Source organism: Mobula birostris, chromosome 2 (genome assembly GCF_030028105.1).
Source record: "Mobula birostris isolate sMobBir1 chromosome 2, sMobBir1.hap1, whole genome shotgun sequence".
NCBI lineage: Eukaryota > Metazoa > Chordata > Chondrichthyes > Myliobatiformes > Myliobatidae > Mobula > Mobula birostris.
The window spans coordinates 106,904,302-106,919,155 of record NC_092371.1 but is presented as its reverse complement, the minus strand read 5'-3'; the positions used below and the strand labels follow the sequence as shown (position 1 = coordinate 106,919,155).

General features: G+C 42.6%; 1 protein-coding gene across 2 annotated transcripts; it reads left to right on the top strand.

Moving 5' to 3' along the window:
• Positions 1–255: 255 nt before the first annotated feature.
• LOC140189312 (uncharacterized) lies at positions 256–8,217 on the top strand. 2 transcript variants are annotated; one of them, XM_072246024.1, is made up of 2 exons: positions 256–291; positions 2,590–8,217. In XM_072246024.1, exon 2 carries the CDS (start codon positions 3,078–3,080, stop codon positions 4,176–4,178), a length of 1,101 nt encoding a protein of 366 aa, XP_072102125.1. In that variant the 5' UTR covers positions 256–291; positions 2,590–3,077; the 3' UTR covers positions 4,179–8,217. The 2 variants fall into 2 exon arrangements, with proteins under 2 accessions (XP_072102125.1, XP_072102133.1); XM_072246032.1 differs by having other exon boundaries at positions 282–361.
• The last annotated feature ends 6,637 nt before the right edge of the window (positions 8,218–14,854 follow it).

Here is a 14,854-nt window from a genome sequence, read left to right as displayed (position 1 = left end):
CAAACATTTTTCATGATAAACCTTTCAATCCTCGAACCATTCTCGTAAGTACCCTTGGTGATTCCACACTTGGAATACTGCACACAGTTCTATTCTCCCAGCTACAGAAAAGACGAGAGAGGACGACCAGGACTGGAGAGCTTGAGTGATAACGGAAAGCCGGATACGCTGCGACTGCGTTAAACGAGTGCGCTCCGACCAAGGGGAGAAAACGGCGCAGGCGTAAATGAAGAAAGTTCCCGAATTTGCGCATGCGCTCAGCGGACAAACGGCTCGCCGGAACGACAGCAGGTAGAAGAAGGGCTGCGGGTTGGGGATCTATCAGTACTGGTGTCGGCACCGCGGCTAAAGGAAAACTTTAGTGAGTTCCCGAAATATGGTGGCCTCACAAGTTCGGGACGGTCTGGGTCCTTTCCCTCTCTGTTAGCCCCACCTCCCTATTCGGGCTCCACTGAGATTTCTGCTGATCTGCAATAGGGTCGGCGCCATTACTGCTGCGCATGCGTATTACTAGAAGCGGGACGGATAGATGGGTATCTTATTCGTGGGGATTTCTGGGTAAAGAGGCTGTCATGGGTGACATTTTACCACTTTCTGCACCAGTCCGTAGGGTGTGTTTGGAGGCGCAGGCGGAGGGAATATGAGTGGATGGGTCTCCCAAACACTGCCGAGCTCCAGCGACCGAATTCCATGGATTAGAGACTCGCAACAAAAATATCGTTCTGATTTAATCTCCAATGAAGAATCTTGCCTTCCAGTCACTGAAAATATCATTTAGTGCTGTATGGAGAAATAGAACAAAATCCTTCCATCAGCTTTAGAACAAAGAAGTGCACTGCACAGGAACAGGCCACTCTGCCCACATTATCATGCCGAACCAGCTAGAAAGCAGATCAGAGTCACCCAATGCCTCTGTTTCTACCATCATTCTAGGCAGTGCATTCCAGGCATCCATGTCTCTGAGCGAAAAAAACTTAACCTCCCACCACCCCCCCTTAACATATCCCTTCTCACCATCAATGCATGCCCTCTGGTATTTGACAATTCAACCCTGGGAAACACATACCCTCTGTCCAGTCTATCTATGCCTCTCATAATCTTATAAACATGTATCAAATCTCCCCTCAGCCTCCAACGCTCCAGAGAAACCAACCCAAGTTTATGCAGCCTCTTGTGATAGCACGTGTGTTCTCAATCAGGCAGCGTCCTGGTGAACTACTTCTGCACCCTCTCCAAAGCCTCAACATCCTTCCTAAAGTTGGGTGATCAGAACTGTACTTCAGATGTGGCCAAACCAAAGTTTTATAAAGTTGCAACATAACGTTCTGACTCTAGAACTCAATGCCTCAGCTAATAAAAACAAGCATTCCATAAGCCTTCTTAACCACCTTGTCAACCTGTGAAGCCACTTTCAAGGAGCTATTTACTTCGAACTCAAGATCTCTGTGCTCGGGAAGACTATCAAGGGTCTTGTCCCTAACAGTGCACTGTATCCTTATACTTGCCTATCGAGGTGAAACGCCATCTGCCATTTCTCAGCCCATATCTGCAACTGATTTACATTGTACGGTGTTGTTTGCCAGTCTTCTACACTATCCACAACTCCATTAATCTTGGTGTCATCTGCAAATTTACTAACCCACTCATCTCTCGTTTCATCCGGGTCATTCATAAACATTACGAACAGCAGAAATCCCAGCACAGATCCCTGTGGAACACCACTAATTACAGACCTCCAACTCAAATAAATCACTTCCACCATTACCCTCTTGTCTTCTATGTGCAAACCTGTTCTGAATCTAAACAGCCAACTTGCTACATATCCCATGCACTTTAATCTTCTGGATTAGCCTCCGATGAGGGACTTTGTCAAACGCCTTACTAAAATCCATGTAGACAACATCCACTGCCCTACTACCCTCATTAATCCACTGTCCTTCTACAATCATTAATCGCTCTCGTCACCTTGTCAAAAAATGCAATCAAACTGGTAATCCTTGGTTTGCTGTGCTCAAAGCCATTCTGGTTCTCCCTAATTAGGCCATGTATTTCCAAATGCTTATATATCTTATCCTTAAGAATCTTCTGCAGCAATTTCCCTACAACTGACATGAGACTCACTGGTCTATAGTTCCCAGGATTTTCCCTTGTTCCCTTCTTAAGTACAGGTACAACATTATCCACTCTCCAGTCTCCAGGACCTCACCTGTTGTTAGAGAGAACACAAAAATACTGGTCAAGGGCCACCATTAGTAAACTGGGGTAAATCCCATCAGGCCCTGGGGATTAATTCACCTTAATACCCCTTAGGAGGCCCAAATCTTCCTCTTCCTTGACCTCTAAGACTCCGAACACAGGTTGAAGATGGGCAGAAATAGCCCATTCTGATACAGACAGAAAAGCAATCAGAGAATTTGATGGTCAGTCCAGATGAGTGATCTGTGCCCAGTTAGAGGAGGAAGAGGTGTTCCTTCAACGTGGGTTTAATTTCGCTGTTACAGTGTGATGTCAGAGCTCACCATAAAGACTCAGATTATCACATCTAAAATGCTGTCCCTCACACATTGATGTCTTTTATAAATCTTACAGGGTTAGAAATGGCGAAGAATTTGTGAACGGGAATCGCAAACTCGAGCACCTCAGGTTTGCTGTATCTGTGCACATTTTAAGGAGTGACCAGATATTTCCTCTGTAACACCAATATATTTATTGTTGATCCTTGGAGATGAAGAATTATCTCATTCCAGCTGGGAATTTGCTTTGTGACTGAGGAGAAGTTTTCTGTTGTGACTCAGTGAAATCCACCAGAACTGATGTGCTGAGAACACTAGGTCTTCAACTGCATTGATTGTACAAGGGAGTCACTACTCAGGCATCTGACTTAATGAATTGCTAGAGAATTGACAGTAGGGAGATATCATTCTCGTTCTGTCATGTGGAAGGGATTCACTCAGTTATCTGACCAACTGGCTCACTGTTCAGTTCACCTTGGGGAAAGGTTGTTCACCTTGGAATGTGGGAAGGAATCCATTCAGTCATCTGACCTATTGACACACTAATCAGTTCACACTGGGAAAATGCCGTTTACTTGCTCAGACTGTGGGAAGGGATTTCCACGGTCATCTCAACTGAAGCTACATCAACGAGTTCACACTAATAAGAAACCATTCACCTGCTCAGACTGTGGGAAAGGATTCAAATCATCTTATCAGCTGAAGGTACATGAGCGAGTTCACACTGGGGAGAGGCCGTTTACCTGCTCAGACTGTGGAAAGGGATTCACTTTCTCATCCAACTTATATAGACATCAGCGAGTTCACACTGGGGAGAAACCATTCACTTGCTCAGACTGTGGGAAGCGTTTCACTCGCCCATCTCACCTGCAGACACATCAGTTAGTTCACACTGGGGAGAAACCATTCACCTGCTCAGACTGTGGGAAGGGATTCACTCAGTCATCTGATCTTCTCAGACACCAGTCAGTTCACACTGGGGAGTGGTTGTTCACCTGCTCAAATTGTGGGAAGGGATTCAGTCGGTTATCTGCACTGAAAATACATCAGCGAGTTCACACTAGGGAGAAGCCATTCACCTGCTCAGACTGTGGGAAGCGATTCACTTGGTCATCTCATCTGTCCAGACACCAGCGAGTTCACTCTGGAGAGAGGCCATTCACGTGTTCCGTGTGTGGGAAAGGGTTTGCTCGGTCATCCCACCTACAGAGACACCAGTCAATTCACAGTGTGAAGAAACCTTTCACCTGCTCAGACTGTGGAAAGGGATTTTATCAGTCATCAGACCTACTGACGCACCAGTCAGTTCACACGGGGGAGTGGTTGTTCACCTGCTCAGATTGTGGGAAAGGATGCATCTCGTCATCTCAACTGAAAGTACATCAGCGAGTTCACACTGGGGAGAAGCCGTTCACCTGCTCAGACTGTGGGAAACGATTCACTCAGTTATCCAACCTACAGATACACCAGCGAGCTCACACTGGAGAGAAACCATTCATCTGCTCAGAATGTGGTAAGCGATTCGCTCAAACATCCCACCTGCAGGTACACTTGCGAGTTCACACTGGCGAGAGGCCGTTCTCCTGCTCTGAATGTAGGAAGCGATTCAGTCGGGTATCCGAACTTAAGAGACACTACCGAGTTCACAGTGAGGACATGTTTTAAATATGCCTCATGCTGGATATTTAACCATCAAAGTTGCTGAATCCAGAGGCAAATTCAAAAGACATTGTTGGTGTTGAACTCAGTAATTATTGCTGCTGCCTATCACCCACAGTTCGACACACTAGCTACTGGACGTGAGAGGAGTTTCTTCTGCTGATGTTCACCTTCAATGGGACTGCAAATTTAATATTCTGGATCTGTGATTAATAAATCAGTTCAATTTTAAACTTTGCCTTGGGTGGTTGCTGAATTTACAACTCACCCCATGTGCAGTAGGGAGTCAACTCAGTCCAGCTAGACCAGGGTCCCCAACCTCTGGGCCACGGACCGATACCGGGTCACGAAGCATGCAGGGGGGCAACGGTAGCTGGAACGCACCCAACGTATCTTTAAGAAAAAAGCCAAAGTAAACAAGCTAATTAATTAATTATGTACGATTGCGTAGAGCAAATGAAATTGGCAATAGCCTCTGATCTGGGCTGACATTTACGTGCCAGGTGGCACCTAATTAATTAGTTTGTTTATTTTGGCTTTTTTCTTGAAGATGTGCTGGGTGCGTTTCGGCTACCGCTGCACCCCTGCATGCTTTGCGGCCCGGTATCGGCCTGTGGCCTGGACGTTGGGGACCACTGAGCTTGACCCTTCCAATGTTTCTGCTCCATGATAATCCTTTTAAATCCATCCTGCCTAGGGTTGGCCAGAAGGGACTACAGTCTACAATTTATTGGATTTGAATGAATCAGGGACAGTGGAAGTAGACAAAAAGAACAACAGTCTACAAATCAGTGGATTCGGATGAATCAGGACAGAAGTAGCAGACAATCCATATGTCTTTGTTTCCCCCCATTTTGTGAACTCTGAACTGATACTTGCTCGGGGATAATCTAATCAGAGCAATTGAATGTGGACATAAGGAGGTTCAAGTGATGACCTGCTGAACCTGAGATCATTCTCAGACAAGTAGCTATTTATTACGTAAAGTGCTAGTCCTACCAAAGAAGCAATCTGTAATAATGTGTCTGGGTCACCTCATTTAAGTAGTTTGGATCAGTCAGAGTTGAAAGGCACAAATGCACAAAGATGGGGTGCAGAAACCATGGAACAACATTGGTTGTAGCCCTGGACTAGAGCCAGTAAGAAGGTGACCAAAGTAGGTCAGGAGACCTTGAGCCAATCGGATGGAAATCCATTAGTTCAACTGATGAGGGAAACTGTAAGAGTCTGGATCTCCAAATGCATAATGGTGATCACTCTCCAGTGTGACGTGTCCATAGTTTCATTTTCTGTGAGTCCACAGTTCCGTTTAATGTCAGCATCACTTTATGATGTCGGTATGAAAAGACATACGGACAGATTGCTGGAGTCTTTCTTTTCGAAGGAAAGAGCAAGAGAGTTAAGACTGTGGACTGCAAGGTATCAGGTTATTCAAACCAGGAGATAAGTGCTTGTTTTGTTCCCTGTGCAAACAAACCCTCTACAAGCTAAGTTTCATGGTCCCTATGAAATTGTGTCTGAAGTTAATGATGTGGACAATATAGTCAAAACACCAGATAGGCAAAAGCCAACGCAGCTCTGTCATGTAAACATGCTTAAGCTGTATCATGAAAAACAGACAGCAGCTGTGACTGTTGTTGTCAATAACAATGAATCTGACCTCTCTGGGAATTTACTAGCTGATCCATCCAAGGCCTGTTTTGAACCAAACATTATTTCAGCCAGATTGACAAATTTGACTATTTTGGAAAGTATTGATGAGAAGCTGGCTCATTCACAACCCTAGCAGCAGCAGCAAATGAGGCAGTTGATCATGAAATTTAGGGATTTGTTCCCTGATGTTCCAAAAAGAACATCAGTAGCCTCACATCATGTAGATGTTGCTGATGCCAAACCTATAAAACAGCAACCGTATCGCATGAATATTGAAAAATGTAGACGTGCTGAACAAGAAATTGAGTATATGTTAGAAAATGATATTGTAAGACATTCTTCTTGGGATTGGAGTTCATCTTGTGTCATGGTACCTAAACCAGATGGTAGTATCAGGTTTTGCACTGATTACAGAAAGGTGAATGCTATAATGAAAACAGATGCTTATCCAATCCCTAGAGTGGATGATTGTGTAGACAAGGTTGGAAAAGCTAAGTTTCTTACAAAGATCAATCTGTTGAAAGGATATTAGTGTGTTCCATTAACGGATAGAGGCAGAAAAATTTCCTTCTGGGTTGTATGAATACAATGTTCTGCCATTTGGGGAATGAAAAATGCTCCTGGAACATTCCAGAGAATTATTAATTCTGTAATTCAAGGGTTGGAACACACAGGCGTCTATATTGTAGATTTGGTCACGGAATGATACTTGGGAAGCCCATATCAGTGCAGTGAAAAAGCTGTTTGAAAGGCTCTTGAAACCCAACCTTATAGTTAACTCAGCTAAGAGTGAATTTGGCCATGCTCCTGTGACCTGTCTTGGTTATGTTGTAGGTCAAGGCAGGTTGGCTCCTGTTCAGGCAATTTCTGAGGTTCCCATTCCAACCGGTAAACGGGCTCTTAGAAGATTTCTGGGAATGGTCAGATATTATCACAAGTTCTGCAAGAACTTTGCTGATATTTCCCTCCCATTGACTAACCTCCTGAAGAAGGATGAAAAGTTTGTTTGGACAGATCCTTGTCAGGTGGCGTTTGATAAATTGAAAGCCATCTTATGTCACCAACCTGTGCTCAGGTCACCTGACTTTGCAATGCCATTTTCCATAGCTGTAGATACCAGTGACAAAGCTGCAGGAGCAGTGTTACTACAAATGGATGATTATGATAATACTGACCATCCTGTAGCTTACTTTTCAAAGAAATTCAATGAACATCAAAGAAATTATTCCACCATAGAGAAGGAATTATTATCACTTATTTTGGCTTTGCAGCATTTTGATGTATATGTTTGCACAGCTCAGAAACCACTTGTGGTTTATACAGATCATAATCCATTGATGTTCTTAAGTAAGCTGAAAAATAAAAATTGAAGGTTGCTGAATTGGAGTTTGATTTTGCAGGATTATGATCTGATAACTCACATCAGAGGCAGGGATAATATAAATGCTGATTGTCTTTCTAGATGTTAAACTTGCAATGTAATTTTAATAATGGAGTGGAATTTGATATTTATATATGCTGCTGAAATATTTTATACTGTATTAGATTGTAGTGTGCCAATGATAACGGTGTATGTATTGTTTCACATATTATAGTCTGTAGTTAAAATTTTGCTCTTACAAACCAAAATTTTCTCTTCTTGTGGGGTAGGTGTGACATGGCCATAGTTTTGTTTATTGGGAGTCCACAGTTCCGTGTTACTGGGAGTCCACAGTTTCGTTTTCTGTAAGCGTCACTTTATGACGTATGATGTCGGTATACAAAGACGTGGACAGACTGCTAGAGTCTTTCATTTCGAAGGAAAGAGCGAGAGAGTTAAGACTGCGGAATGCGAGCTATCCGGGAATGGCTCGCTACTGAAAAGGGTAAAGTCTGATACTTACCCATGCCCAAAGGATTGGGTTAATCAACAGCACACTGTGCATTTTGGAGACGTGACTGTCACTTCCTATGATCCATACGTGGATTTGTTGGAATAGTTTGTGGCAACCACTTTTGTTAACCCTTACATGGTTTTGGGTATTTTATGTTGTAACCACTCGTGCTAAGAGATAGTCCGTGACTGTCACCTTGTGATATCCCTACGTGGATTTCGGAACGACTCGACTGATAAGATCTTCGGCGACTGTTACTTCATTTACCCAGCATGGACCCTTTTGAAGAGTTTGTGATCGCCTCTTCGTTGTGAATTTACAAGTTTCTCCTCTCACCTACCTTGCAGATTACTGGAACTTTCTAAATTGCCATTCTCAGACTGTGCTTGAGTAAGATTTGTTAAGAACTGTTAATAAGCTTGACTGTTTGGGAGCTACAGATGCATAACACTGTTAGGTTCTGTTTAAGATAGTAGTTTGTTTAATTTTCTATATTTTTGAGTAGATGTTAATAAATATAGTGGTTTAACATTAAAACCGGACTCAATTTGTGATCTATTGCTGCTGTTATGTAACACCAGCAACCAGAGACAGCATCACGGATGAGGAGGACCCCACAGATACTTGGAGATGGGGACCGCAAGGAACATCTGCCCAGGGTAGACTCCTTTACTGGGTAATACCTTTTCTCTTCATTGACTCTTCATGGAGGGTCAGGGAATTCTAGTGGATATCCACAGTTAGTTAGTTTGTGAACTCACGTGTTCTTTAGTTGAGACAATAAAGGTTACTTGTTGGTAAATACAGATTCTCTCTGCCTCTCTGATCATGTAATAATGATCATTATTACAAGATCTGTATAACAAAACTGACATCCCTGTTGGCGGCTCGAAGATAAATCTTTCTTTTCGTTCAAGTTGGGCCATGGAGATAGGTAGATAGCAGTTACTAACCCGTATGAAGAATTCAGGAAAATCTGCGAGTTCGAAGGACTTGGATTGTTTTGATGATTGTTTTCATTGGAAGGGATTCCTCTAAGAAATTCGTGTTGAGGAACTGGTCACAATATGAGGGGATGGTTAGTCACCCTGGCTGTGAAGGGAAAACTGCTGGGGATATTCTTTGGAAAATCGCCCAAGGGAAGCTGTTGGGCAGGAAGTTTAAACAATTACTAAAACCAGTCACAGTTGGCTGTTGAATTGAGGATTTGATACAATTTCCACAGAATGCTAAGGCAGAACGGCACAGATTAGAAACAGAAAACGAATGTCTGCATAAAGCAGAATCCAAGTGAGATAGGTTACAACAGGAAATATTAGAAAATCGGCATAAAGCAGAAGCTGACTGAGATAGGTTAAACAGAGAACACAAAAGGAGATAGAAAGCTTGAGAGAAGGGTTACTGATTTACAGGGTCAAAGGATTATGGACTTGATGCATATGAACCAGATTCAGTTGAAGTGTGAGAAATTACTTAAAAGAAAAATGTAAACAAGAGGAAACCCCCGAATTAGCAAAGAGTGATGTGGAACAACTAAGGAAACAGTGCAGTGATTTAAAGATGTCAATGAATGTGATTGAGGAAATCAGCACAGGAAAGGAAGAGTAACACTGGCAATCTTGCCAAGTGTTTAAAGCAGATACAAAAGCTGCAGGACCAACCTGCTGCACAGCGAGGAATAATATGTGCTTTTGGATCTGAAAGGGGAGGAAGGTGAATTTGGAGATATTGATTGGTATGATTTCACAGATGAAGCTACCAGGTAACGGTTTTGATAATTACGAATGTTTTAAATTTGCCAAGGAACTCCCACCAACACTCTTACCAATGGGAGCACTTTACATTCATGAGATTGGGAGGCAGAAGGAACAACAGATTATGGATTTAACCAAGGACCAGAAGAAAGATAAAGAATTCAACCAATTAATAGAAGGAGCAGGGTCTAAAGTATACAAAGACAACAAGGGAGTGTTTGTTAAAGGTGAAGTAGTCCTATATCATCTATGGGGACATCAGGGGTGCAAAAGCACTCTGGAAAAGATATCGGAAGTGTGCTGGTAGCCTAAGATGAAGGATGACATGGGGCAGTATGTCAAGAAATGCTTTTCTGTGCACCATATAATCCTGACAGAAATGTAAAGAAAGGAGCCCTCCAATACACCAGACCAGTAGAAGGGCCTTGGACTAATTTCCAGATAGATTATGTTGGTCCTCAACTGTCCAGCCCAGGAGGGTACAAATATATTTTGGTAATAATAGAGACCTTTGTGAAGTGGGGGATGCTTTCCCAGCTAAGAGAAACACAGCAAAGGCTCTGTAAAAATCTTATTGGAAAGGATATTCACTCGCTGGGGATCAAGGCATATATTTCACAGCCCAAATAATGCAAGATGTCATGGCAGTTTAAGGGATCAAGCAGAGATTTCATGTACCCTGTAGACCACAGTCTAGTGGAATTGTGGAAAGGATGAATCGAACACTAAAAAATATAACTGCAAAAAATGGTGAAGCCACATGGCAGGTAGTTTTGCCTTATGCCCTGATGATAATAAGGAATACAGTGGCATCAACAGGTACACCTGTTATAAGCTCATGACTGGAAGGGATATGAAAGGATTGCAGGAGTTGTTAGGATTAGATTTGTCAGAATGTGAAATTGATGGGATTGTGTTGGAAAAGTGGGTACAACAATAGGCAGAGACAGTGAAAGAGGCCAATTATGTGGCAGCCCACCAAATAGGAAAAAAAGAAGTAAAGCTTACTGTGACTCAAAAGTCAGTCTTATAGTATTAAGCCCAGAGCAAAGAGTGATGATTCAAATACACCAACCCACCTCATTTTTAAATCCAAGGTTTGCAGGGGTCTTTGAAATTTTGGACAAAGTAAGTCCTTCAGTGTACAAAGTACTGACTTCTCCATGTAAAAGTGGGTGGTATCATGTCAACCAGCTGAAATGGGTGGACAAGAAACAGGAATATTATGACCATTGGCACAGAACAATTGATGTAGCCCTGATTTGGGAGACTTCCAAAAAGATGGGGACAGGTCCCAGCAAGGGGTGATTTTCAGTTCCCTCATCCTGAGAACTGGGGGAGTTTTGTCAAAAAAAAAGAGGAAAAGGAAAATATGCTAGTGCTTGTCTCTCCTATCCTGAAATTAAGTTGTGTGAAGAAAAATGGATGCCTTGTGTCTAAACACAATTGGGAGTCCAGATTGGATGGTCTAGAAAAACAAATCGAAAATATAGACACAAAATAACTTAAAATGTAAACTTGAAATAAGAAGAGAAATTGCCATTGTGTGTTCCAGGTTTAATACAACTTGAAGAGAAAAATGTATTTTGTTGCAATGGAATTAACCATGACTGGAGCCATGGCCAGTCTTGCTCCAGAGCTATTACACAAACATATCAACGGTGAGGTCATTGCTTGGAGAACACTCAGTGAACAAAAACAAATCTACTCAATGGATATGGGTAATGTGGACCAACAAAGGAGAAATGGAGGACTCAGATTTGCATTGTACTGGGTTAGATGGCTTGACAAAACCTTAGGTATTCCAGAAGGTACAAAGCTACAATTCCTATGCAATAAAATTCAAGAGGTGGCATTATTCAGTTTCCTAGAGGGGATCATCATAAGTCCGTCTTTAGGTCCGATTACTGAGCAGCCTTCAGGTGATGATGGCCATGGTAAGATTACAGTTCCATGGGATCACACTCAAGTGAATTTTGAGTGGCATAGTGATCTATACAAGAGGTATGTTGACTGGGCTAGCCACTCCAAGTGTTTCTCAAAGGTTGCATCTAACATTATAAACTGTCCACAGGAGAATATAATACACTGGGAGAGTAGAATGGAAACGGGCCTAAAGGAGATGGGGAAGAGTTTCTGTCAGGGCCCAGGCCGGGCTCTTGCTAGGTTTTTAAAACTTAGAAAAATCTTTACCCCACACCCTCAACTGATGGAAACTACACCAGTCCCTAAATGTAGTGATAACCAGTGTAATACAAAGGAGATAAGATTAGTGTCAGAAGATATGTGGAATTTGTCACTTCGGGACCAGGGTACCAGCATGTGCAGGTAATTTTTAATATCACTGAAATAATGGTGCTCACCTACAATGAAGCAATTATTTACTCACCTTTTTGGAGGATAACTAAGCAGTAGTGAAATTAAGTCTGTCAAAAGTAGAAGGGGTAGCAAGAGTCATCACCTGAGATATAGCCGAAATAAAAAGCCAGATAGTCTCTCCAACAGAAAATATCAGATATTACTGGAGAAAATTATAAAGATTAGGTACAAGCTATTCAGATTGGTTGAAATGCATCCCAGGTAACTCTGGATGTGGTTAAATTTCTGAATCCCCTTCAAGATACAGCAAATATGATTATTGACCGCATAGACCTAATGTCTAAGAAAATGCATAAAGCTGAGATCTGTGCTACATATACTAGTTGGTTGCTACCATGATTGGCACTAATTTATTATAACTTGATGCACATGAAGTACCAAACTGGGTATCGGATGAGCAGCTAGAAGAATGGGTCTACATGGATATCCTTCTGTTCCCCACCAACATATGCTATTGTTATGAATGGTACTGGGAAAGGGATAGATTTATCAAGAGACCACTGGTCCTGTCGGGAAGAAATGACAAAGCAGAAACTTACAAATTGTGGTTTCAGTACTTAAGAAAACTGTTCATTGTCTACTTTGCCTGTGAATAATCCGTCTTTCTTACAATATGCATTGGTGAGACAGACATTATACAGCAACAGTGGACACAAGTGATACAAAGCTATATGCCCTTTGGAAAGTCACTATGTTGCCATCGGGAATGCGACATTAGATCTGGCCATTGGAAGATAAACTTTGCCTCAGCCAGCAGGAGACAGTAATGAAGGAGAACATCAAGATCCAATGCTCTAATGCAGATCAATATCTGTGGGACTAGGTTGTTACTGAGTTGCCACTAGTTCCTCACTTGACTGCAAACTAGACAAGTGTTGTGGAGGGGGCAAGGGAGATGATCCATCAATGGACTAATCACACTAAAATAATTAAAACATATGCTGGTAAGGCAAATGAAATATTGTGTGAGCTAGCCTTTTGGAGTAAGTTTTGGAATTGGGGAACAAATATTGAAATACATCCATGGGTGAGAATAGTATTGCATGCTGCTGTAATACAAATTGTATGTACACTGATATCAACTGAGAAGGTGAAGGCTGAAATAATGCAAAACCTAGGATAATATTTTCATGAAACAGTAGAGACTATGAAGTGTGTAAATTTAGGAAATAAGTGTTAGTATAATTTATAGAATGTAAATGTTGCACACCAACTGGGGTTCCTTGGAAGCCAACTGAATGAGAGGAGGAAAGGATCCTAAGGTAAATATCTTTTGATCAAGAGTAGGGAGATCTTGGCCAGAAGGAACAGCAGTTTACAAATCCGTGGATTCAGATGAATCAAGGACAGGGGACGCAGATGAACCAATTGTCTTTATTTCCCTCATTTTGTGAACTCCGAACTGATTCTTGCTGTGGGGTAATCTGATCACAGCAATTGGATGTGGAGACGAGGAGCTTCAGATAATGACCTACTAAACCTGAGACCATTCTCAGATGAGTAGTTATTTATTATGTAAAGTGCCAGACCTACCAAAAAAGCAATCTATAATCTCATTAGACTGAGTGTCTGAGCCGCCTAGTTTAACTGGTTTAGACCAGTCAGTGTTGAAAGACACATATACAGAAGGTGGGGCTGGGAGGAGGGAGAAAGCATGGAACAACATTGGTTGTAGCCCTGGACTAGAACCAGTAAGAAGTCGACCCAGGTAGGTTTCACGTCCTGATCGGCGATTCCCTTTAAATTTCCTGTGTCAGGATCAGGACTGTTGACTCCTTGTTCTCCTTTATTCATTGTTTCCCCGTGTTTCTCGGGTTCTGTAATTAAAGGTACTTGATTCTCAGCTGAACCAGCACTATATAGTGTTGGGCTCCCAGCTGCTTGGGGGCTGGTTACCGAAGCAAGTGCGGGTAAGCTATCTTGTCGGAACGAGCCAAGTTATATTGCCGGCGTGAGTTCCATTCGCCTCTCCTCACCTACGCAGGCCTCCTACCTTGCTGGAGCGGGTTCATCAAGTTAACTCGTCGGAGTGAGGCACGAGCCGTTGTTTTAATCCCGGTGCTGAGTTGTGAGCTCGTCGCTTCTTGGAGCCATTTCGTGTGAAGTTAATTAACTGTCTATTGTCGTGTGGTTTTTGTCTCCGTGTCCTTACCTCCCCTGAGTACGTCCAGCCGTTTATACTACTCTGAATTGGGGAATCCTGTCTCTTAGTGTTCTGCGTCTTGTGTCTAAAGGCTGATTTATGCTTCTGTGTAGTAACCTACGTTAAGCATTTATCCTTATGCGTTGGTGTATCTGCGTCGGTCTGTAATTCAGCGCCAAAACGTTAGTTAGTGGTGGGGTTTCTGTGCAACTGTGTTGTGTTTCTAAGTGTTGAAACTCCAACTATTTATTTTGTATCAGTGTACCCATAGTATACTGGCAATCACCATGTGAGTTTTGGCTTCAGGTGGAAGTCAACAGGCTGTAGCAACTAGCTACAAACTGGCGTCAAGCACAGGGTCCTCCATAATTTTTGGCGGTCTGTAAAGCATTGCAGCTAGAGTTCCTTCCCTGCCCTTCAGTCGCCCAATGGGAAGCTATTGCGGCGTAGGAGGAAATGTGATTCTACCAAGAGGTCCAATCACAGTTGTTGCGGTCTGCATTGCCGCAACGCGTAGATGTATTTTCGGGAAGGTGTGCGTCGGGCTACGGTGTAGAATACGCAGCTACGCCGTACCTTAGGTGTCGATTTAACGCCCAAGTATATATATAAATTGTCCTTAAGAGAAGAGTCCCAGCCCTATGTCCTGTACCCTAAGAGGGCTCTGTGTTCCGTGTGCAAGGCTCCGAGGGTCCAGTCTGCGTCCAACTTTAAGGTGAGTCATGTTTCATTGCTTGTGAATAAACAGTTGCTGTTGTGAATAATCAGCGTTTGCTCTTTCTCTTGCCCATAAAATTGTTTCTGTGCAACATTTGGTGCTGTAAACAGGGTTTAGTAAGTTTAATAGGAGTTCGCAATATTCAGGGTTAAGTGTAAGCA

Bases quoted from the DNA above. Each gene is read 5' to 3' on its own strand.
- LOC140189312 (XM_072246024.1), top strand. From the start codon at position 3,078: ATGCCGTTTACTTGCTCAGACTGTGGGAAGGGATTTCCACGGTCATCT.